At 41.7% G+C, this 22,141-nt stretch overlaps 3 protein-coding genes across 7 annotated transcripts; 1 reads left to right on the forward strand and 2 right to left on the reverse strand.

The window, feature by feature from the left end:
- Window positions 1-1,840: 1,840 nt before the first annotated feature.
- Window positions 1,841-13,323, reverse strand: LOC116923747. 2 transcript variants are annotated; one of them, XM_032930272.2, is made up of 14 exons: window positions 13,026-13,323; window positions 12,700-12,884; window positions 12,435-12,631; window positions 7,005-12,357; window positions 6,788-6,933; window positions 6,512-6,678; window positions 6,197-6,447; window positions 5,726-6,121; window positions 5,205-5,661; window positions 5,009-5,144; window positions 4,782-4,947; window positions 4,124-4,711; window positions 3,155-4,029; window positions 1,841-3,085 (listed from the first exon to the last, which is right to left on the reverse strand). In XM_032930272.2, exons 1-14 carry the CDS (start codon window positions 13,177-13,179, stop codon window positions 2,902-2,904), a joined length of 9,255 nt encoding a protein of 3,084 aa, XP_032786163.2. In that variant the 5' UTR covers window positions 13,180-13,323; the 3' UTR covers window positions 1,841-2,901. The 2 variants fall into 2 exon arrangements, with proteins under 2 accessions (XP_032786163.2, XP_045029400.1); XM_045173465.1 differs by lacking the exons at window positions 12,700-12,884; window positions 13,026-13,323 and having other exon boundaries at window positions 2,032-3,085; window positions 12,436-12,549.
- A 160-nt stretch (window positions 13,324-13,483) lies between these two features.
- LOC116923757 (choline-phosphate cytidylyltransferase A) lies at window positions 13,484-16,232 on the forward strand. 2 transcript variants are annotated; one of them, XM_032930286.2, is made up of 10 exons: window positions 13,484-13,622; window positions 13,735-13,832; window positions 14,161-14,263; window positions 14,640-14,756; window positions 14,884-15,035; window positions 15,092-15,197; window positions 15,264-15,379; window positions 15,443-15,610; window positions 15,680-15,792; window positions 15,852-16,232. In XM_032930286.2, exons 2-10 carry the CDS (start codon window positions 13,743-13,745, stop codon window positions 16,033-16,035), a joined length of 1,149 nt encoding a protein of 382 aa, XP_032786177.2. In that variant the 5' UTR covers window positions 13,484-13,622; window positions 13,735-13,742; the 3' UTR covers window positions 16,036-16,232. The 2 variants fall into 2 exon arrangements, with proteins under 2 accessions (XP_032786177.2, XP_032786178.2); XM_032930287.2 differs by having other exon boundaries at window positions 13,489-13,651.
- A 150-nt stretch (window positions 16,233-16,382) lies between these two features.
- Window positions 16,383-21,557, reverse strand: LOC116923751 (probable ubiquitin carboxyl-terminal hydrolase 12). 3 transcript variants are annotated; one of them, XM_032930278.2, is made up of 14 exons: window positions 21,389-21,557; window positions 20,827-21,232; window positions 20,565-20,752; window positions 20,412-20,500; window positions 20,148-20,339; window positions 19,659-20,084; window positions 18,915-19,592; window positions 18,432-18,856; window positions 18,207-18,363; window positions 17,806-18,138; window positions 17,460-17,743; window positions 17,270-17,386; window positions 16,996-17,159; window positions 16,383-16,931 (listed from the first exon to the last, which is right to left on the reverse strand). In XM_032930278.2, exons 2-14 carry the CDS (start codon window positions 21,117-21,119, stop codon window positions 16,735-16,737), a joined length of 3,543 nt encoding a protein of 1,180 aa, XP_032786169.2. In that variant the 5' UTR covers window positions 21,120-21,232; window positions 21,389-21,557; the 3' UTR covers window positions 16,383-16,734. The 3 variants fall into 3 exon arrangements, with proteins under 3 accessions (XP_032786169.2, XP_032786168.2, XP_032786170.2); XM_032930277.2 differs by having other exon boundaries at window positions 21,378-21,557; XM_032930279.2 differs by lacking the exons at window positions 20,827-21,232; window positions 21,389-21,557 and having other exon boundaries at window positions 20,412-20,514; window positions 20,565-20,701.
- Window positions 21,558-22,141: the final 584 nt, after the last annotated feature.

The following is a 22,141-nucleotide window of genomic DNA, read 5'->3' on the forward strand; positions in this document are numbered from 1 at the left end:
TAAGTTCTGAATCTCTGCGCCGAAAGGGCAGTTTCGAAACTAGAGATGGCGTTTTGACTTTTCTTTTTTCGTTAAGATAAAACAAAAGTGTCTGGAGCCGCATACAAAGATGTAAACAGAATGGTGAGAAACAATTTAGCTCGTGTCGACGGCGAATGTTAGATATGACAACTGTCACCGATAAATAAGTCCTTCTTGTTTTCTTCTTTCCGAGATTTACTGTCTAAGAAAAAAAAAAGCATTAAAACATTTGCAACAATGGGGCATCAAATTGCAACCGACGACGAACGCAGACATCGAATTACGTTAGAAAATAGCCTGGCATTTCCTGGCCTTCTGTTTCCCTCTCTTTACTGGATGTTTATTGCCTTTCACTGTTTTCCTTTAACAAGGATAATAAGCAAACATATTCTTGCTCACAGAGTCACAGCTCACCAAGGCATACCTATTTCCTTTGTGAACCCCGGCGTCCGATCATCAGCGATGCAATTTCCCTTCTCTACCTGAACGCGGCTGGCATACGGATGATATTGAACGGTTTTATCGAGAAGACGTGACTTGTTTTGTTCTTCTCTCTTTCACCCTTCACGCTGATCCCTCGCGCTTTTTCCGTTTTCTTTTCCATTCTCCAGCTCCTGTAATTAAAAAAAGGAAAACTCGCTTTGCTGCGTTCTTGTGCAAAATACATAAACTAAAAGATGCGTCATTACCTCGCCAACTGCGTGCGCTCACGCAAGTCAAGCGTTCAACTTTCAAATTCAATTTGTTCAATCTCGGAAACCCCGGAATCTACTGGCAATTAACCAACCCAGCCACATAGACTCTATTTGCTACGATTTCACACGGAAATCACTCTTCAAGCAGGAAAAGCAAAATAACACTAATATAATATAAATAAAAATAATAATAAATAAAAATAAATATATAAATAAATCTACTAATCAAACTTTTCCAACAAGTATGGGGAAAGGTTTCGACGCCTATGTTTAGCAGCTTCATCAAATTGAATTATGAATGATGCGTGATGGCTGTGAAAACAAGTAAAGTTAGCTTCTCTCAAGTGGTTGGTTGACAGCATTGTGACTCCGCTGATGACTTACAACCTGCAATGTAGATTGAATAAGATTTATGTAATCATTTCTGCGTCAAATGACAGCCTGATGTTCTGCAAATGCCCCACAGTTTTAGCAATGGATTTTGTGAAATTCTTGTCTCAAATTACCAGGCGTATATCACTTATCGTGAAAGAATAGCCGAATCGTTCGATATACTACTCCAGCTGGGTTTTATGTATCGCTACAGAACAAAGTACCTTGTGGGACGAACAGTGGATATGCAGCAGATGCTTGGAAATAGACAATCTAAGCTAGCATACCTTGGATTACTACGTGGCAACAGTAGCTATATGTCTTGATAGCCTCAGAATATTTGATTCTGCATGAATTCTGAAAAAAACATGACAAGATAACAGTTAATTCACGTAGCAAAACTGGCTTGCCTGTTCCACGACCCTGCCTTCCGCTATTGATGTGGTCGATATCGTAAATTACATAGAACTAGTAATGAAGTAGATGTCGGTATCTACCCTGAAACTGTAATTTGCTTCAGTTATTTCTAGGGCCTGTCTTGGGGTCGTCGAACTGTTTATGGGAATGTTTCAAACCAATATTTACGACATTCCTATCCCCCTTTAGCCTCTTGTGAGTCTTCATCATGTATGATGTTCTCTCCTATCGTCAGAGGGTTGCACACGACACATTTTTGGGATGCCAATGCCAGAATTCTACGTTCATTTTCTAAGAATGGCAGCTTACGAACGTAAAGAAGGGAAACAAATCGATATAACAGAACTACATTTACTGATAATCGTTCGACCATGTTTACGTTTTCATACAATAAGCAATGCTAAGATATATCACACAGCATAATATACGTACTGTGATGCTGGGTTACAGTGGATAAAACAGTGGGAAGCGAAACGTCATACGCGTACCTGCCGCAGTCACAAACAGTATACAGAAATGATAAAAACAGTTTTTTTCTTCTCTATTTCCTCCAACAATTTGCATCGCTGAATTTTGTCATGTTGTTGTACAGGTCACGTTCTTCCTTAAATGCACATCTCCACTGTCATTTTCATATGCTTATAACTTAATCACGTAGACGAGGGAAAATAAGACCTCACAAAAAACAAACACAGAAGCAACCGTTGGTGTGAATATGGTCAAGGTCGCAAAGGAAAGAGGATGGATGGATGAAATGACAACTCTTATAGCGATATCTAGCGACAACCGGTGGCACAGTACTCTTCTTCCTCGTTTCCTCGGTCTAAAATTTCTCATTGAAATGCAAAGGACGAGACAGTGACAATAGAGTCGACTTAAAGGTAAGGAAATATTTGCATATGATTGGTATTCTTTCTGTTCGAGTTTTTCGTTTGTTTTCCAATAAGATGAATTGTACAAGCATGTGTTATTATGGGTCTAACAAGCCACGCAAAGTCGATAAAAGAAAAAGGAAAACAGAATAAAGGAATACATTTTTCTTCTCTTTTTTAAAAAATAAGCTGGTTACAGTCATAAAGGGAAAACAGAAGAAGGAAAGTTCCCGCTTGTGCGAAATCAATAAATAAGACAGATAAAAATTCAGGCTATAAATAATAGCACTTGCTAGAAATCATCAAAGCAAATAAGAGCAAATATCGATTTTGTCTCATACGTTATAAAGAAGTAGATGCCGATTCAAAAAGATGTAGCACTGACATGATTGTAAAACAAAAGAAACGAAAGAAAAAAGGGGGTGGGAAGACGGGAGAGTACGGGGTGATTGGGTTAGAAACGATCGAAGTTGAGAAACTGGCAAGTCCGGCCCAGCTGTCGATGAGCTATTTATACATTTGATTCATGATTCTTCGAAATCTTCCTGCTGGCTTGAGAAGTAAGACACCAGTCCACCAAATTCACTTTCGGGAGGCACTGCGGTTGCGGGCGCAGGATCTTCGGCACCGCTTTTCAACAACAGCCCAGCGCTTGCTGCTGGTTCGTAGTTATCCGCTCCAGATTCCCTAGACGCCTGAGCTGCAACTCTGTGAAACAAAACGAAACTTCAGTATGTAAAATACACGAAATTAAAATTCATTTTTCTCAATATCGACCTATAAATTCTACGCTCTTCTTCGGCACTGGCGGCTGCTGCAGCTGCGGCCGCAAATGCCTGCGGGAAACCGGCATGCTGGTAGCTGGAAGTCGGTCTCAGAGGTGAGCCATGATGTTGATAAGGTGAATGCAGTGGCAGGCCGTGCGGTGGCAGGTGCGGTGACGAGTACATTGGCGGGTATGCCTGACGGGGCGTGGGCGTGACTGGCGTTCCCATATAACTAGTTCTGGAAGGCGGCGCTGTACTGTAAGGGTTTGCGTAAGGCGTGTGGTTGAGGAAAGGTCCGTGGCCTATCATGTGCGGCGTGTTGCCATACGGCCGCAAATGGCCACTGGGATGCGAAGATGGTGGTGCCGAAGGATTCGAACCAGGAGAACCGTGACCGGTTCCTAGCAGTCCTTGAATACTGAGAGGGTTACCAGGTGTTGAGCTTCCGCTAATACTTGGGCTTAACGGAGACGCTGTTGCAGTCGTGGGATAAGGCCTAATGACAGATGGTGGTGTCGACGAAGCAATCAAATCGCTAGTTTTGACGACATGGGGACTGGAATAAAGCGGAGGCGTTGGAGGTAGCGAATGCCTCGTCTGTTTGATGACTCCGCTATGGCTGTATAGGGGAGATTCGACACTAGGCGCAATGATTGGCGGCGGCGGCGTCGGTAATATTGGAGATAGCTGGACGGCGGGTGGCGGTGTTTGGCTGTCCAGAACGTCTCGGAGCAGTCGCTGTTGTGGTAGAATTCCTGGACTCTGTCTCGCCGGGCTGTTGCTACTGCTTGAAATGGTATGAGAATTGATGAGACGATTGATCTGCAAGTCGGGCGGTAATGTAGGTGGAACGTCGACTGGTCGCTGCTGAATTAACCTCGAAACCTAAAGAAAAAAAAAACAAAACAAAAAAAAACAAACAAACAACATAATTGGTTAGAAGACACCAAAGCCGGCGAAAAATTAACCACAAGTTTACTTGAAGGTCCTGTGACAGAACAGGGACAGGAACAATAGCTGGAAGCTCATCTTTGATTATGGGACTTGCTTCGTCTTCCTGAGGCAGAACTAAGGGCAAGGTAGACAAATCCGGATCTATGCTAGGCGTAACGATGTCAGTGGAAGTGTGACTCTCGTCCCCGGTCGTGTAGGCGGATGCGGCGGCTGTGGCAGATGCCACCGCACTACTGAATTCGATCGTATCAGTAGAACCGGAAAAACGAGATTCATCGTCTTGGTTGAGAGTTACACCAATCCTGGAAGAAATGACACTGACAGGCACAGGTGTGCAGTCATCACCAGACACATTCGCACGGCCAGGTGCTTGTGTTATTACTCCCCCACGACCTCCCCTTCGGCTGGAACCTCCTCTAATGGCTGCGCCAGGCATATTCCTTATCCGGTCAGCTGCAAATAACGTTCCCATTTTCTTGGCGGTGTTGCCGTCTTCGTCTTGACTGTCTCCTGAGCTAATCAGTTCTTTATAACTGATCTGTCTCCCACGAGTAGTGCGCTTCTGAGCGTGGTCACTATCTTCCTCTTCTTGTGCCTTCACTGGCTGCGCTTCCTGTAGAATTCAATACGGCAATGCAATAAGAATCGTCTCGTACTTGAAAGGTCCAAACGACTTCTTTTACCTTTATCTTTTTTACGCTGACATTCGAGCGGAAAGGCTCATCGTCCGATTCCACTTTGTTGGTTCGACCTCCACGGCCTCTACCTCGATTAGCAGGTGCCTTACGGGGAGGTGGCTTGGGTTTGGGTTTGGGAGCAGCAACTGGTTTAGCTCTACTTTTTGTCGCGCTTTAATTTTACAATCGGTTAAGAAAATTAAAGTACACCTTTTGTCGAAGAAAAAACTAACCTCCGTTTCTTTGATCTACCCCACGAGGCATCACTGCTCGATGCTCCGGATGAATCCCAGGATTCATTGCCTTTCTTTCGTTTGGTAGGCTTCTCCTCGTATTCGCTTTCTTCTTCACTCGTATCACTGCTATCCACTAGAATGCAATGACGTTATTTAAAGGCAAACATCAACGGAATCCATTCAAGTAAATTACTTCGAAGATTTCTTTTGCGGGAGCTCCTAGCAGAGCGCCGGATGGTGGGCGACGCTACCCTTGCCTTCTTTTTAGCTCTGACGTGGATGACATCATAATCGTCACTATCATCGTCCACAACAAAGCTGTCTCCACTGTCACTGGCCTCTTCATCGTCGTCCTCGCTGTCGCTGCCTTCAGCGGATGAGCCCTGGAAATCTTCGTCTGAATCGTCTTCATTACTGGTGGCGCTTAGATCGTTAAGTTTACGAGCCTTCTTCTTGCGGATCACTTGCGGCATAATGTCGCTATCGTCGTCGCTGGTGGAAATTCTTTTATTGCCAATGCCTGATGGACGGGATCCTGGTGGTGATCGAGGCTTATCTGCATCTTCATCGCTATTGCCTTCAACGCCGGACCTCGGACCTTTGCCTTTACCTTTGCCGCCTGATTCTTCTTCCTCCTCAACATCTTCATCCTAATGAAAAATAATTGAATCATTAGCCAACTGAAACACAAATAGAGAGCAGTTGGTTTCTTACCCTTAAAGCAGATTTGATCATATCGTCAAAGTCTTTAAAAGAATAATTGGCTTGTTTAGCGGCTTTGCGTTGCCTTCTTCCGTTAAGATTTTCGTCACTTTCATCGTTCTCAGCATCATCGTCATCTTCGTCGTCTTCATCCTCACCGCTATCTTCTGAAGTTTCTTCGTCTTCGCCATCGGCACCCAAATCCCCAGCCTCGCTAATTTTGTCGTCCTCCTCATCGTCTTCTTGAGCCTCTTCTTCCGCCTCCAACAATGCCTGTTTATCAGCCTCTTCCTTGGCAAGTTTAGCCTCCAATTCCTGCTCTTTCTTCCGTTCGAGTTCCGCTTCTTTCTCTTGCAACAAAAATTCGTAGGCTTCGAGTCTTTCTTGCAAACGTTCCAACAGCGTGGCCTATTTCACAATTTAATTCGATCAATAAAAAGAAAAACCCTGAATATAATTTGAAATTAAATAACCGATCCTTACATGATCGCAGGGCGGGCAAAACCAATGGCCTTCGGGAATGACCAGCAAAGGTGGTTTGACGCAATTGGCGTGCCACCCGCCATCACAGCGGTCGCAGAGTAGAATCCATTCTGGATGATCAGATTGGCCACATTTGTGACACTTGGCTTCTTCTTCTTCCTCTTCTTCTTCCGTTGCTGCAGCTTCTTCTTCTTCAATCTCTTCCTCTACTTTAACTTTCTTGGATCGACCCCTCTTTTTAGGAGCAATGCCTATTACCGGAGAAAAATGTTAAGAAACCAATGTTGCGCTACACTTTAAGAATGTCATTTGTACCAGCTCTTGCAGTCCTAGCATGTTTGGTAGGCTGCACGATCTCCTCTTCACCATCCAAATCTGACTCGGGTGAGAATTCATGATCCGATTTGAAAACGAGCTCTTCGTTCTCTTCTTCTACCTGTAGATCATCCAAGCCATCTACATCACTTTCACTGCTTTTCTCACTTTAGAAACAGAACGGGAACAACAACAAAATAAAAATAATAATAATAATAATTTAAAAAATTTAAACAGTAAACACATTTATTTTTTTTATACGTATGATGAAAGTACCTGGAATCCGTTGAATCCCACGGACGGTCAATTTTCTTCTTCCTATGTCTTCGCTTGTCTTTTTTGCTTTTTTTCTTGCGACCTTCCTCTTCAGAATTCTTTTCCTCGTCAGAACTAGAAGATTCCTCTTCACTTTGTTTGTAGGTCTGAGTAGAACAAAAGGTAAAAAGAATTAAAATCAGCCGAAAAAACGATCGGCACTATACTGATTGTTTACCACATCCTCCCTGGTAGTAGTTTTCAACTGTCGTCGTTGTTGTTTCTCTTCCATCTTCTTCATCTTCTCGTCACGCGCAGTCCGTCTTTTCTCCCGACGCTCATGTTCCTCCTTCAGCCGCTGTAAACGTTCCGCTTCCTCCTTGCGTCGATCTTCGTCCTCTTTCTCCCGCAATTTTGCAATACGCGAGCTCTGTCGCAGAACCGTTGGCTGGGCGTCATTTTCTTTACCACTGTCAGTGTTGCCATCATGACCAAATCTACCTCGCTTCCGACCACGGCGCTTGGTTGATGTATCTGGCTTCTTTGAAGGTGGTAAAATTATTGACACTGGAGCGGAAGAATCGAAATCGAAAGTTAACTGATTCAAATTCGAAGATTTTTCTGCATTAGGAAGATTTGTTGTCTTCTCTTCCTCATTTTCTGGCGTTTCAGAAGAAGTGGGTACTTTGGGCAGTGTATCGTTTGCTTCCGATTGCACAACTTCGGACATGGGGCCGACTTCTTCCTTTTCGGGAATGGACGAGGCGGGTGTTTTTTGCAGGTTTTTTTCTTTTCCATCAGGAGAAGCAGACCTTGGAATTGTTTCTAACTCATCAGCTAAGGCTCGCTCTTCTCCCTGACTTTCCTTTGGCACTGCAGTTAGAATTTTACTACCACAACCATAACGAATGTCGTCTGGCGCACTTTTATCTGGGACCATAGGGGGCGATTCCTCTTTCACAAGAAGCACAGGGATTTTAGGTTGAGAACTCAGGATGTCTTCATCCCTCTGAAGTTCTGTGTTCAACAGACTCTTTGGTATTAAAAGTTCTTGTTTGAATGACGAAATCCTGACCTTTTTTCTCGATAGCCCACTTCCTTGAGAGCAAGTTTTAGGATCTTCTACTGACGGTTCCTTTTCTGTCATCACTTCAGAAGTTGCGACTGATAGAACCTCATTGCCCACATCGGACTGGACCTCCTTAATAGTCATAACAGAAATTTCTTCGTTTTCAGGCAGTTCATGCGACAAAACGGTTTCAGACTTTGTTTGCCACAGTTCGCGTTTTGGTGAAATCATAGAAATTGAGTTTGATTCTGGTTCTTCTTGAACTGACAATAACTCCTGCTTTACGACATCAATGAGGATTTCCTCTTTTAATTTCTTCTGGACAGGATCTACCGAAACCTTGTAGTTACCATCAAAGCCCTCCAATAATTCACTCTTTTGTTTGATCTCGGAAATCGTACGAGGGGGAACTTCTTCTGAAAACTTAAGTAAAATTGCCTCATGCTTATCTGTAGGTGTCGGGACGTCTGCATCTTTTTCTGAATCTTCCTTTAAAACTTTTGCGGTTTCCACTACAATTGATTCTATTTTTGGTGGATCATCCAAACTAGCGATTGGTTCGTCCACAACTTTTGGTTCGGATGCGATCTCAGCTAGGGCAGTTGCCACTGAGTCTTTTTCTGTTTTAGGCTCTATGTCCTGTGAAATCGCATTTGATTCCAGGTTGGGGTCTGGTTTTTCAGCAACCTCTGGTCCGGTTGGGGACTTAGCTAGGGCAGTTGCTACCGAGTCTTCTTCTGTTTTAGGTTCATCATTCTGTTTAGGCTCTATGTCCTGCGAAATCGCGTTTGATTCAAGTTCCAGGTTGGAGTTAGGTTCTTCCGCAACATCTGGTCGGGATGGGAACATAGGTAGGGCAGTTGCTACTGAGTCTTCTTCTGCCTTGTATTTATCAGCCTGTTTAGGCTCTATGTTCTGAGAAATCGCATTTGATTCCAGTTCCAGGTTGGGGTCTTTTTCTTCCGCAACCTCTGGTCCGGATGAGACCTTAGCTAGGGTAGTTGCTACTGAGTCTTTTTCCACCTTGGACTCATCAGCCTGTTTAGGCTCTATGTTCTGCGAAATCGCGTTTGCTTCAAGTTCCAGTTTGGGGTCTGTTACTTCCGCAACCTCTGGTCCGGATGGGCTCTTAGCTAGGGCAGTTGCAACTGAGTCTTTTTCCACCTTGGACTCATCAGTCTGTTTAGACTCTATGTTCTGCGAAATTGCTTTTGCTTCAAGTTCAAGTATGGGGTTTTTTTCTTTCGCAACCTCAGGTCCGGATGGGGCCTTATCTAGGGCAGTTACTACTGAGTCTTTTTCCGCCTTGGACTCATCAGCCTGTTTAGGCTCTATGTTCTTCGAAATCATGTTTGCTTCAAGTTCCAGTTTGGGGTCTGCTTCTTCCGCAACCTCTGGTCCGAATGGGACCTTAGCTAGGGCAGTTGCTACTGAGTCTTCTTCCGTCTTGGACTCATCATTCTGTTTAAGCTCTATGCTCTGCGAAATTGCGTTTGATTCAAGTTCTAGGTTGGGGTCTGGTTCTTCCGCAACCTCTGATCCGGATGGGCTCTTAGCTAGGGCAGTTGCAACTGAGTCTTCTTCTGCTTTAGCCTTAACAGCCTGTTTATACCCTATGTCCTGCGAAATCACGTTTGGTTCAAGTTTTAGGTTAGGTTCTGGTTCTGGTTCTTCCGCAACCTCTGGTCCGGATGGGACTATAGCTAGTGCAGTTGCTACCGAATTTTCTTTTGCCTTAGTCTCATCAGCCTGTTTCGGCTCTATGTCCTCCGAAATCGCACTTGATTCAATTTCCAGGCTGGAGTCTGGCTCGATCGCACCCTGTGATCCAGGTGAGTCTTCACCTAGGGTATTTGCTTGATTGTTTTCTTCTACTTTCGGCGCATCTCCTTGATTCAATGTTATGTCTTGTGAAGTTGCGTTTGATTCAAATTCGTGTTGAACTGGTGGTATTTCGTCTTTTCTCGACGCTAATGGTATGCTTTCTTTCTCCTCTGATTCCAAAATTTTCTTGGGCTGCACTTCTTTCAACACGTTCTTTTGTAAAACTAAGAATTCCTGTCCTTTTTCAGTTGAAAACAGGCTTTTTTCTGCAGAGAGATTTGGTATTTCACCAATAACCTTTGATTCGTCCGCAGAAATTTTTTTGTCAAGTGTATCCGTAGTATTCGTCAATTCATTTCCTTGTTGTAAGTCTTCTAATGATTGTTTGCTCTTTAAATTTTCCGGATCTTTTTCCCCTTTCTCCTCAGAGTTACTTAAACACTCGGTTTCTGCGAGTTCTTCGTTATCTGCAGCATTTTCTACCCAATTGGTGGAAGGTTCATTTTCAACCGGATGCAACTTGTCCTCCATTATACGTAGAATTTTCTTTCCCCCTGCTAGATCTTGCACGGTGCTGTTGCTTAGCTTATCCGCATCTTGTGGATTTTCAGGGTTTACATAATTAACTTCAGACAACTTAAAAACCGACAAGGTATCAACCTCATCTGGTGGAGGTTCGGGGCTTGTTCTTACAACACTCACTACACATTCTTCCGAACCGGATTGATTTACGGTATCGGGACAAGTCCGCGTTTCGGAATCTTCTTCAATATCGGGCACTGGGGCAGACATGGTGCCAACGGCTTGTAAAGCATTAGTCAAGTCGTTCGTTTGGGGCACCGGCACATCACTAAGACTGGAGATAACGGCTTGAGCTTCCTTTGTTTCTTCACTTTCATTTCCAGGTGATAAGTAGTTATTTTCCTCTTTTAACATAAGGGGGTTTGTATCCTCAATGATGGGATCACTTTCAGAACACTGAGGCTTTTCTTGTAAACTACAGAATACAGACGGAGGATCACTGTCTTTTGTACAATCTACAACAGCAACAGTTGGGGTTTTTTCACTCAATGGCCCAGAGCCAGGGAGAAAAGATTCTGCTGACTGTATTGCACTAGCTTCGCCGATGTCAAGCGGTCCAGATTCTTCAATGATGCTATCTTTTAAAACATTAGGCACATCGCTGGACTTGGATGTCTGGTCCACTTTCCATTTAATGTTTTCATCACATGGTGTGGAACGGTCAACCACCGGAATCACTTTTTCATGGTTGATCCCAGATTGGGCAGGAGATTCACGAGGGGTTTGAATCGTAAGCTGGCTTTCTGCCTCAGTAGTATTCGCATTTATTATTACATTCGAATTTATATTTTCTAGAGGTTCGGTTTTAAGTTCTATTATTTGTTCTGGGTGAGATTCTTCAATTTCAGACGAATCCTTTTGTACCAAAGTAGAACACGCCGGCACTGAAAGGGATTCGGCAATTTGTTTTTTTTCTTCCACTTCCTCTATAGCACTAGGTATACATTCCGCTGACGGCACTAGGTTAGGGGTAACGATTTCTGAGGTTGATGGAGAAAAGTGGTCGCTAGAAACAGGATCATCGGAAATAGGGGCCGACTCTACTGCGGTTGGGGATTTAAGTTGTATAGGATCTAACCCAACAGTTGGTGAAGAACCACCAAATTTTGGAAGCTCTTGATTATGTGAAAAGGATTGTTGAGTTGAAGTTTCAAAAGTGGAAGTCTGTTCCGGAACGGCATGACGGTCCGAGGCGTCTATGAAAGACCTATTTTCATCATCATTGGATTCTTTTGCACTACCATTATCTTCTGATGGTTTGAGATATCCTTCTTGATTAGGAAAGACATTTACCTCAACAGAAGGTTTCTCAATACTGACAGGCTTGACATCTTCACGAAGAAGGCTTATTAAACTCCCTCCGACATGTATAATCTCTTTGCAAGAACTGGCGTCACCAGATGGCGGATGAACGATGGCCGAATCCGTTTGTTTACATGACGAACCGGATATTTCCTTATCGTAAGAATTTAAAGCACTTGGATTTTCAGAACAATTCTTGGGAACTGTAAGTTTTGTTTCACTTTCTGCTTCAACACTGGTCTCGTTCCTTATTTGCAAGTGACGAGCCTCTTCCGCATCATCCGAAACAAAATTTGAACTGTTAGACTTGCAAACGCTACTTGACACTGAACTGAATGATTCCATCTTTGGGTGTAAGATCGTCAAGGGATCAACTGCTTCGGTACAGGGCTTTAAGTCATCTGCCTCACAAGCAACAGCACTAGTATTGCCCAGTTTACCCTGCTCGTTATTTGAACAGTGAGACTCACATGATTCTTCATTTTTGCCTTCACCAGGATTACCAGTGTCACAGTCTGCCCCATTTCCTTCACCTTTAATTACAAGGATTGGGCTTTCAATGGTTTCACCTACAATGCATTCCAGGTGAGAATCTGAAGTAGCTGGAACTTCAACAGTTTCAACTTTTAATCTCTTTGCCCCAGTAGGACTCTCAAGTGGTTGTTGTACTTGGTCTTCAGTTTCAACTTTAGGATATTCTTCTTGGCCATTAGCACTATTTTCTTCTGATGTTGCAGGAGATGTTCCTCCATCTTCTTGCAAATCTTTACAAGAATTAAGGTGTTCAATGAGTTTCAGCATACTTTCCTTGTCACTATAAAGTGCAATACAGGCATGAATCATGAAAGATATATCATATGCATATGTACATTTGACTGAAAAGTGATTTACCTTGAAACTAGATCCCAAGTTTCTTCATCCAAATCTTCACGGTAAACTCTTAGGTTGCAATCATCATCAAGGAGATGCCAATAGCGGCGCCCATGAATATCCTTCCCCAGAGGTTGTAATCTTAATTCCTCACTTGTTACTTTGTTAATTTCATTTTTGAACTTGATGTTGCAGTCAAATTGGGCTTCGAGTAAATTCTACAAAGAATAAATATCATGAATTACTTACAAAAATATATTAATAAATAGTTAGAAAATTGACTTGCCTTAAGTAATCTTAATTTCACATCAAGATTTAGCTTCTTATAACCAAATCTTTCAATTGCCCAGCCATCTTGATCAGAATAAGAATGTGCATACTTGGCAGCTGCTTTTTCCCACCGGTCAAAAGACACAGACTTTTTCAGCTTCCTCATCAGTTTTACATGCAATTCAATAAGTGGATAGGAAACTAAGAAAAAATAAAAAAAGAAAAGGTGCATTTAAAAATTGTTGTCCCAATTCAAATTAAATAAGAAAATTGTTTGAGAATACACATGTCAAAAAACCGCTTTACGTCAGTGTTAGGATGCTTAAGCAAACGAGAACCAACCTTCTTCAACATTTTCGAGCATTTCCTGTAAATCTTGAAACGAAGGAAATAGTAATCCGGATTTATCTCCAAACTGTTCGAAGAAGGAGCATATGACGGCATAATCCGAATTATTTGTGCAGGTTACGACGATAGCGTCGTTGGCTGCGGCCATCTTACTTGCTTCAGTTTGTTGTTGTGGAATGGTGCTGCCCAGAGATATGCAGCGGAGAATCGGTTAAAGCAAAAGATGAGACATTTTCTTTCTCTCCTTCCTCCTTTTTTTTTTTTTTTATTTTTCAGTAGTTAGCAGGCCCTACCCAAGCACAGCCTATTTACTAAATTTAGATAATGCAGCAGTTTTTTTGTAGCGGACGCCTTCTGTAAAAAGAATTTGATAAGACAATAACAAAAACAATCAAACAGTAGTGACTTGTTTTTAACAAATCGCATAATAGTTATGACTTCGAGTCTGACTGACTGATTCAGTGATTCTATCTCTCTCCGTCTCTCGTCGTCTCTCGTCTCGTGCTCTCGTGTCTCGTCTCTCTCTTTGCTTTTTCTCTCTTATCTATCCTGCCGCGAAGTGGCGCCGATTGAGCAGGCAACGCTGCAACTGTCAGTAGATAGATATTTCTTGCTTCTTGGTAGTTTTCGAGAGCCCAAGTTTCCATGGATGTGTCAGTAACATTATTTGTGTAATTCAACTATAAATTTGTATGTTTAATAGTACCGCACATGAAAATGACGTCGAGAAAGAGACCACACGAGCACGAAGAAATTAAAACGCGCACAATGAAATCAGCCCCGCCACCAACATTCTCCAAGGTAACGCGTTTTGCTCACCTTCTCAGTCAAAATTTTTACACCCCATTAATTTTAAATCTAGTAACGTAATGTTCTAGCGTCCAACCTTATTTACATGTTATGAAGATTTAAAATATCAAACTTTCTTTCTGACAGAATATAGTTATCTATTCCTGGATTGTATGAAGTAACTTTTCAGTAAAAATTATTGGTTAGCAGTCCAGGTTCTTCAGACAGTTGAATATTTCAGTGCTCTTAAGATTTTTAGATAAAATTGGAGATGATGGCTTTTATTGGTTCCCGTCCATTAGAGATAGTGCTATACTGATATCCCTATCGAAATCTTTAGGTTCAGCCAGCACCTTTCAGTGAGGATGAGCAGGCAGTTGCAGCTTTGGATTTATGTGACTATTCTGTAAAAATTACACTTGAAATGGCCCAAAATGATACAGGCATGTCTCAACTATTTATTCCTAGCATTTTTATGGTGTCAAATAACAGTAAAAAATTGTCAACCAGAATTATATTTTAAAGATTAAAAGGAGGTTAAAAAGACAGTCAGGGTATTCACTTACAAATGTTTTGCCCCTTTAAACTTATATATATGGATCATTTTTCTTGTTTGTCTTAAAAATTCAGACAGGACTGTAAAAAGGTCTTCCTACTTGTCAAAATGTTTCATTTCAAAATGACTGAAATCATACCCTCTTTCATCTTTTTAAGTAGAAACATATGCCAGTCTAACTGGCTGGTAGGTTTTTTGTGACGTCATAGCCCTGGTATAATGTAATACATACTATAAAAACTTTTTTTCATTACCTTTCACAGCGCATCGCCCCGTAAGAGTTTATGCGGACGGTATCTACGACCTTTTTCATCAGGGACACGCACGACAGCTCATGCAAGCCAAGCGAATTTTCCCAAATGTCTACCTCATAGTGGGAGGTAAATTTTAGCACAATCGCCCTTGAAATATCATTGTCTGCTTTGGCATAAGATTAGCTTTCTTCCTTTTGATTTTTTTTTTTTTTTTTTAAATTAAATTTTTTTTTTATTTGTTCTTTTTCTGCAGTCTGCAGTGACAGTTTAACCCACGAAAATAAAGGTCGAACAGTCATGGATGAAAACGAACGCTACGAGGCTGTTAGGCACTGTCGGTATGTCGATGAAGTGGTTCCAGATGCCCCTTGGACTCTGGACGATGAGTTTCTAAACAAACACAAGGTTTTTACTGCCCTGTGCATTTCCTGTGAATTTGCTAATCAAGCTTATCGATATAGATTGATTTCGTAGCCCATGATGAGATTCCATACTCGGCAGGAAGTAGTGACGACATTTATGCCCATATAAAAGCTAGAGGGATGTTTGTAGCCACCGAACGCACAGGTAACGTTGAAAATACACATGTTCTTAAGTACCGAAAAATGTTTATTCTACCTTTATTTGTTCCAGAGGGTGTGTCAACTTCTGATGTTGTAGCGCGTATCGTCAAGGACTACGATGTTTATGTTCGGCGAAATTTGGCGCGTGGGTACTCTGCAAGAGAACTAAACGTTGGTTATATCAAAGTAAGTTTTATCTAGCAATAACAATATATGGTTTCTGGTTACAAAGCTTAAAGTTTGTGGCAGGAAAAAACCTTTCGCTTACAAAACAAAATGGATGAACTGAAAAACAAGGGCAAAAAAGTCATTGAAAATATCGGAGAAAAAAGACAAGATTTAATCCAGAAATGGGAAGACAAGTCGAAGGAGTTCATCGGCAATTTTTTGCTTCTGTTTGGACGTGAAGGAAGAATCGTAATTTTCCCTGTTTTGAATGAGTGTTGATAAAGTGTGTATATTTGTCTATATCATTTCCAATTACAGTCCCACTTTTGGAATGAGGGAAAAGGGCGAATCCGGCAAGCGCTGTCACCTCCTTCGAGTCCACCTCGCAGTCTCAACGCATCATCGTCTTCACGTCGTCATTACGATTCAGGGTGGATTTTAAAAAGTTAGCCGTAAAAGACGAGGCATTATTTTTAACTTTGTTTTTCAGCCCACCAACAAAGATGGTGCGGTACGAAGAATGTGCTGATTATTCAAGCGATGACGGTAGTGATGGTGCGAGCCAAGACGAAACGGGTGATGACGAGGTTGACGAAAGTCGCCATGACGGAAAAACTCTCGAAAAAGCTGGCGACGTAGCTGAAACTAACGGTGGAACCAAAACAGCATTTTAATAATAGCTTTTTTTTTCCCAAAGTTTTATTGGGCAAGTTTACTGTTGCAATTTGCCTGCATAGCAAAGTATGACAGATTGAGTAAAGAAATTTTTAGAGATAATTCTTTTAGGCCACTCAAGTCTGGAGAGGGTAACCACCAAAAACTTGCAATGCCTGTTGATTTTGAGCATATAATATAACTTTGTTCTGATCAATGGTATTCTAGTTTATCTTCATGGTGTAGAATAACGGGTCTTCTTACCAAAATGTCGTTTGCTAAATTCGTTTATTCAATTTGTCTTAAAGGATTCACCAAAATTTTTTATTTTATAACCCTTTCTAGCTGCTAAGCCCATTCAAACATCTGGCATGTATGTATTGTGTATTTAGTACAAACGGATAAAGAGGAAAGTTTTCAAGTAAGGAACAACGACGAAATCGAAGACAGAGGTACGCTCTTTGTATCAAGGTAAAAGGAGACGAAAATAGAAAATAATACACAGCGATGGCGAATGATAGATCGGTTTCTGATTTTATCTTTAAGCTGCTCAATCGTTTTACAGAAACTTCTTAAAACAGGGAAACAGGAAAACAATTACGACATCAAAATGATTCGTACATTTCAAATTCCACGACGAGCTAGGAATGTTCGTCATCAAGTATCGCTTGAACGTTCCCCTCCAATGATAATTGCAGTTTTCTATAAGCAAAATTAATTTATTTGTCCATGACACATGGTACGACAACCTCGTCCTGGCAGCTCTGCCGATTGCGCCGCTGATAAAACAAAACATAACCATGGCTAAAGTCCTCATCTTGAGGTGCACGAGATAAGACTGTTTCGTCATTATAATAATGCCAATCCTTTGAATTAACATGCCTCGTGTACGCTGTGTAGTGCCCTGATGAAGCACCTACGGAAAATATCAAAATTTACATGCCAATAAAAGTCGCAAAAATGTTATATTATGTACTTACTTCCAAAGTGACAGACAACTCCGTAAAGATCATACATGTAATCTTCGTTGTCATCGCCGTTATTAACATCACCACGGTCAATGTAAGGTTGTAGGGATAGTCCGGTCAAAGGGAATTCCACTCTGTTATCAAGTTTACTGCTCGAATTGTCATGGAACACGAAACTGATCCCGCGATACATAAAAAATATATATATATAATAATTAGCTTAATTCAGATCAAGAACTAAAAAAAGAATAAATACATAGTACATATATATTTATTCTAAACGTACCGCTTAAGATAAACTATGAGATATGGAGGCGCCTGGCAGATAGACAAGGTTTTACTTGCACATTGACTTTTCTGGCATTTGGGGCAGAACCATGGATTGCCTTCGTCAAGAGTTTCGCTACGGTTTCACAAAAAAAAAAAAGAAAAAAAAAAATCTGTTAACTTTCAACCGGATATGTGTCCGATACTACCTTTCAGAAAACGCAGTAAGACAATCATCAAGAGTTAGAGGTTCCTTTTGAAAACGTGAAGCACTACTAGAGGAGCTGTTTACACTATCATCCTGCTCAGCAACCGTTTGTAAGTCAAAAACTTTTTCCCACTTTGTCACTGCAAACGCAAAATCTTCATTTTCCAGAGTATAAACTTGCACCGCTAGGCAATCGCCTGGCTGGAGTGAGATTTGGTCAGCCTCGGCGCTAATTTTGCAACCATTGCAACGATTGGGGTAAACACAGCGAGGGCATCTCACTCCCTAACAACAAAACATTTAATATAAGTCAATGTAAGGCTAACTTTTAAAATACAAGGAAATACCTGTTGATCCACAAAGCACAAATCGAAGGCGTTCACTTTAGGATATATGTTTTTAACAGTGTCATATAAGCTCCTAGGCGATACAAGGTTGGGAAGTTGCAAGAGACGGGGATGACCAACAAGTCGACTACTTTTTGGGCTCGCCGAACGCGAGTTGCTTGCCAGTCGGAACAGAACAGGTAAGTTGAGCAGTCGAATAACGGGTTGATAGTAGTGAAGTTTATCTAAGGGTGCAAACTCTTCTTCTGGTTTAACGTCCATGCTGCATACTGGGCATTGAAGATATTCGCCAAGTCGACTACCAAAGCTACTTCGATGGTGTCGACAAGACGCCTGTATACCAAGCAACAAATTAAATTAATTGCCATTTGCCATTATGTAAGGGAATCATCAACTTGTACCTCAATACATGACTGACACAAAAGACAAGTACAAGATGTATGTTTCCGTAACTCCGTATCAGCCATTTCTTCGAGGCATATCGCGCAACTCTTCCATGAATGTTCTATTACCGGCGACGGTAACTTAGATTCGGCAGAATCGCTTGGCTGTGTTGTACTATTTAGATGAGATGCATTGTAAAAGAATGCTGACAAATTATGATAACGATTTTTTTTTTTTTTTACCTTGCAGAAACAGAAGCTAACGTTGAACAAGAGTTGTCACTAGAGCTGAGTGCAGATGGTGTTAGAGATGGGCAGGGAGGAGGCACTGCAAAGGCATATACCGATCGGTGTTGTCCGTCTGTTAAATTCCGAAGCAACAGCTGATCCTCCAAGAATCGCACGATGACGCGATTGGCCACTTCGGCCAGCACTAACCTACCACTCCGTTCATCCTCCAATCCTAAACATTTGGCCAGCATTTGGCGCAATTTCGAAACTTCGTCATACTGTTGAAGTAACAGGCGATGACGGCTAGAGCCTGCCGTCCCCGACGCTGGAATATACACCACTTCTATTTGACGTTCCAGCGCTCTTGGCAAAGGAACCGATAAATACATGAAAGGTTCATATGTCACCGAAACATGTTTGCAAGAGCAACACACAACCTAAAGATAAATAGGTTCAATCAAAATTTTGGAAAATTAAAATAAAGCAGTGAAGTACCGTGCTGCGAAACTGTCCCTGAAAAGTGTGAGTTACCACAGATTCACTTGCCATTGAATTTGTCACAGACACACCATTATCACTCCGGCAAGATTCTTCTTCCCTGACGGCCTTATTAAGAGCGCCAAGCGAGTCCCAAGGTGATGTACCTCTATTATCATTTGTTGGACCAACCGTTGGCGCTTCTTGGCCTCCGTCATTTTCGAGTCGGGCCTTCTTACTAATACTGCTGATATTCTCGTTGTTTGGACTGGGCAATGACTGGTCGCCAGAAGGGGTAACTTCGGCCGAAGAGAGTGGGAACGAGGACGGCGACGACAGATTTTGATCTTCACTGAGACGTTTCGCCGTCTCTTTCAACATGTTTGTATTTTTTATTTTGTTCTTTTGTATTATATGTTGCTGCGCTTGCAAGAGGATCTGAGCACTGTCCGTGTTCCGAACGAGTGTAGACGCTACAGCAGCCCGCGGTTTGGCCTGGTCCGTTGCTGGAAATTTACCAGAGTCAAAGTAGATCTCATTATTAGGAGATGTCTCGGCAGAACCAGCTGATATGTTGACATTTGCAGTCTTAGATTCCTTCATCATGCTGCTAATTTCACTAAGCAGATTTTTCTCTAAGACGATATTTTGAACTGGGTCCGAACATTGGTTAAGCATATTTCGCTCCATTATCAACTAGAAGAATACACTAAAGTGTCAGAAAACCGTCATCTTTGCAATAGAAATTGACTATATCATTACCGAGCCTTTCTGAGGTGAGAGTGCACTGCCTTTGAAAAGAACATCAGTCACAGTGCCATCCTGTGACGGTGGATGAATCGATAAAGGGAAAAGAGGTTGTTTGACTTCTTCGGGTATAGGTAATGATCTCAGAGACAACGCAGCTGCCTTAACACGCGTACTGCTGCAACTTGTAGTACAGCTTGAGGATGTTTCTACAGAGTCCGAAGAACTGCGCGGGGATGACAACTGACTTGAACGTGAGCTCTCGTAAAGCTCCATCGGTTCCTCGGTCAATAGACAACAATCGGCAGGAAGATCTGCATCGTGCCCAGGAACAGTCACTATGTCCCTTGGGCGGTTGGGATTACCTTCTTTCAAAGCTGTTTGGCTGAGATGTTCGTGAAGCGAATCGAGCAGTAAGGCAAGAAACTCTTGACAGTCATGCTAACATGCAAGTACCGGAAATGTTAATTTAATGAGTTAGGTAAATCGTGAGGCTGAGGATACCTGACGATAGTCTTTAAACTGAGGATGATACAAAGACAACGTGTGTTTGAATTCTGCCGGTCTCAAAGTGCTAAAGCGTCCGCTCCACATTTTGAGAAGAAACGTCGCAAACTGCGCAGTAAGATGGACGGAATTGCATCCGGGATACTGCTCGTCAATTGAATTCGAATGGAAATAATTCAACAGCGGCGGCTAAATCGAAGGAGGACGAAAGTTTAATTTATAATGCCGGAATTGCGATTTTATCTTGAGCTGATTACTTACCGTATTAATCAAACACTGCAAACCCGCATTCATAAAACAAGTGTTTCCTAGGTTGCGTAGACCACAGACGCCGGGAATACTGTTAGAATCTATTGTATCCCAACTTAGCACACATTAAAATTTTTAAAAATATCATTAACGGGAAAAAAATACCAGCTACGTCTCCCAAGAGTTCACAAACAGTTTCTCGGTCATCTTCGAACAAGTCCAACGCAGTTGGGAAAAGTGGCGTAGGGCTTGGCCATGGACCTGAACTGGCAGTTTGTCCCAAGCTTAGGCAAGACAGTTCCATTCCTCTGGCAGGTATAGCAGATTCATTGCAAAAAGCCTCATCATCATTCCTAGTAGCAAATTCATACATTACTTTAAAAATCAATTGAAACAATTAGATTTTATTTGATTGAATTCTATTCACCATGAGTTGGCAATACCCATGATGTCAAGGTCTCCTCCTTCAGCCTCTGCTAAAGGATTAGACGGAGATATGGAACTGTTGAAATCGTCAAGCTGACTTGATGCACTGATGCTACGAGGACTGCCACTTAAATCTGGCTGGACTTCTACACTTGAAGGGCCACCTGCTTCAATAATATCATTGCCTTCAGTATACCACAAGTCCTGCTGACAATTGTCTCCTGTATCCTTCGTAGATGGAACCAGTTCATCTGGAGGGGAGGAAACATGGACTGAACTTCCCTCATGAGCCATTCACTCAGCATGTGTCCACTTTTATATCAGAACTTGTCATCCATGGGACTGAATCAGTTAGTGTAACAAGGATTTCATCTGAAAAGTCCACTTCAGTTAAATGTTGCGGGAAACTGGGTGAAAATAAAAAAATAACGAAAAGTATAAAAAAATAACTATAAACTAGAGTTCACTTTTTCTCCTGTGAAAGTCAGGCATAATAACAACACACACAAAGTTGTAAGCTGATTAGAAGTGGAAAGAGTTTTTTAACTTTACCTAGATTTTACCTTACATATATGGTACACGACTACACTTCTTGTTTTTACTTTTTTTCTGTATCTTCGTTAAAATTAAAAGGAAAACTTGCAGACAATAGATTGATTTATTCGGCGAACACAACCGATATGATTGGCGAAACAGAAAATGTTTCTATAGGCCGGAGTGACAATGGCCTTCCTTATAGGAAACAGCTTAATTAATTGGCGCATGTAACTGCGTCACCTATTGGGGAAATCTGTATCACACACGGAATGCAACCCGTGAAGCATTTGTGCTTTTTCCTTCTTATTGTTATATTGCTCAAGTTTTGGGCAACAAACTTTCTTTTAGTTCTTAAGTGAAAACTACTAAAATTTTGTGAAAAATAAAAATATTCATTTGATAAAATATCGTAGTGCCATATAGTGGTTCGTTACAGACGCCTTTTTTCTAAATGCATCTTAGGTTTGCTCGATAGTTCCATAGCCAATGTTAGCCTTTAATCTCATTAGTTTTCATAAATATTTCATTTAAAAAACGAAATAGTTTTTGAGTTATTACTTTGAAGTTTGAATGCTGTAGCCTATACTCTTCCACGTAAACTCTAGAAACAACCGGTAGTCTAGTTAATTTTAAGTTATTAGCTCTTGGACAAGAACAATTAACAGAAATCTGTTTCTTGTAAAAATTTATCGAGCACTTAGTCGCATTTGGCTAGAAACAAAAAATCGCTATTCAGCTTATCATTCAGCCTCTGTTTAAGTGAAAAACACTGCCATTGT

Source organism: Daphnia magna, linkage group LG5 (assembly GCF_020631705.1).
Source record: "Daphnia magna isolate NIES linkage group LG5, ASM2063170v1.1, whole genome shotgun sequence".
Classification (NCBI taxonomy): domain Eukaryota; kingdom Metazoa; phylum Arthropoda; class Branchiopoda; order Diplostraca; family Daphniidae; genus Daphnia; species Daphnia magna.

Bases quoted from the DNA above. Each gene is read 5' to 3' on its own strand.
- LOC116923751 (XM_032930278.2), bottom strand. From the start codon at position 21,119: ATGGCTCATGAGGGAAGTTCAGTCCATGTTTCCTCCCCTCCAGATGAA. The intron at 18,857-18,914 runs GTACTTCACTGC...ATTTATCTTTAG, and splicing joins AGGGACAGTTTCGCAGCACG to GTTGTGTGTTGCTCTTGCAA. The intron at 18,364-18,431 runs GTAAAAAAAAAA...TCATCTAAATAG, and splicing joins TTAGCTTCTGTTTCTGCAAG to TACAACACAGCCAAGCGATT.
- LOC116923757 (XM_032930286.2), top strand. From the start codon at position 13,743: ATGAAAATGACGTCGAGAAAGAGACCACACGAGCACGAAGAAATTAAA. The intron at 13,833-14,160 runs GTAACGCGTTTT...CGAAATCTTTAG, and splicing joins CGCCACCAACATTCTCCAAG to GTTCAGCCAGCACCTTTCAG. The intron at 14,757-14,883 runs GTAAATTTTAGC...CTTTTTCTGCAG, and splicing joins TGTCTACCTCATAGTGGGAG to TCTGCAGTGACAGTTTAACC.
- LOC116923747 (XM_032930272.2), bottom strand. From the start codon at position 13,179: ATGGCCGCAGCCAACGACGCTATCGTCGTAACCTGCACAAATAATTCG. The intron at 12,885-13,025 runs GTTGGTTCTCGT...ATTTTTTCTTAG, and splicing joins GCTCGAAAATGTTGAAGAAG to TTTCCTATCCACTTATTGAA. The intron at 6,122-6,196 runs GTAAGGATCGGT...ATTGTGAAATAG, and splicing joins TTTGCCCGCCCTGCGATCAT to GCCACGCTGTTGGAACGTTT.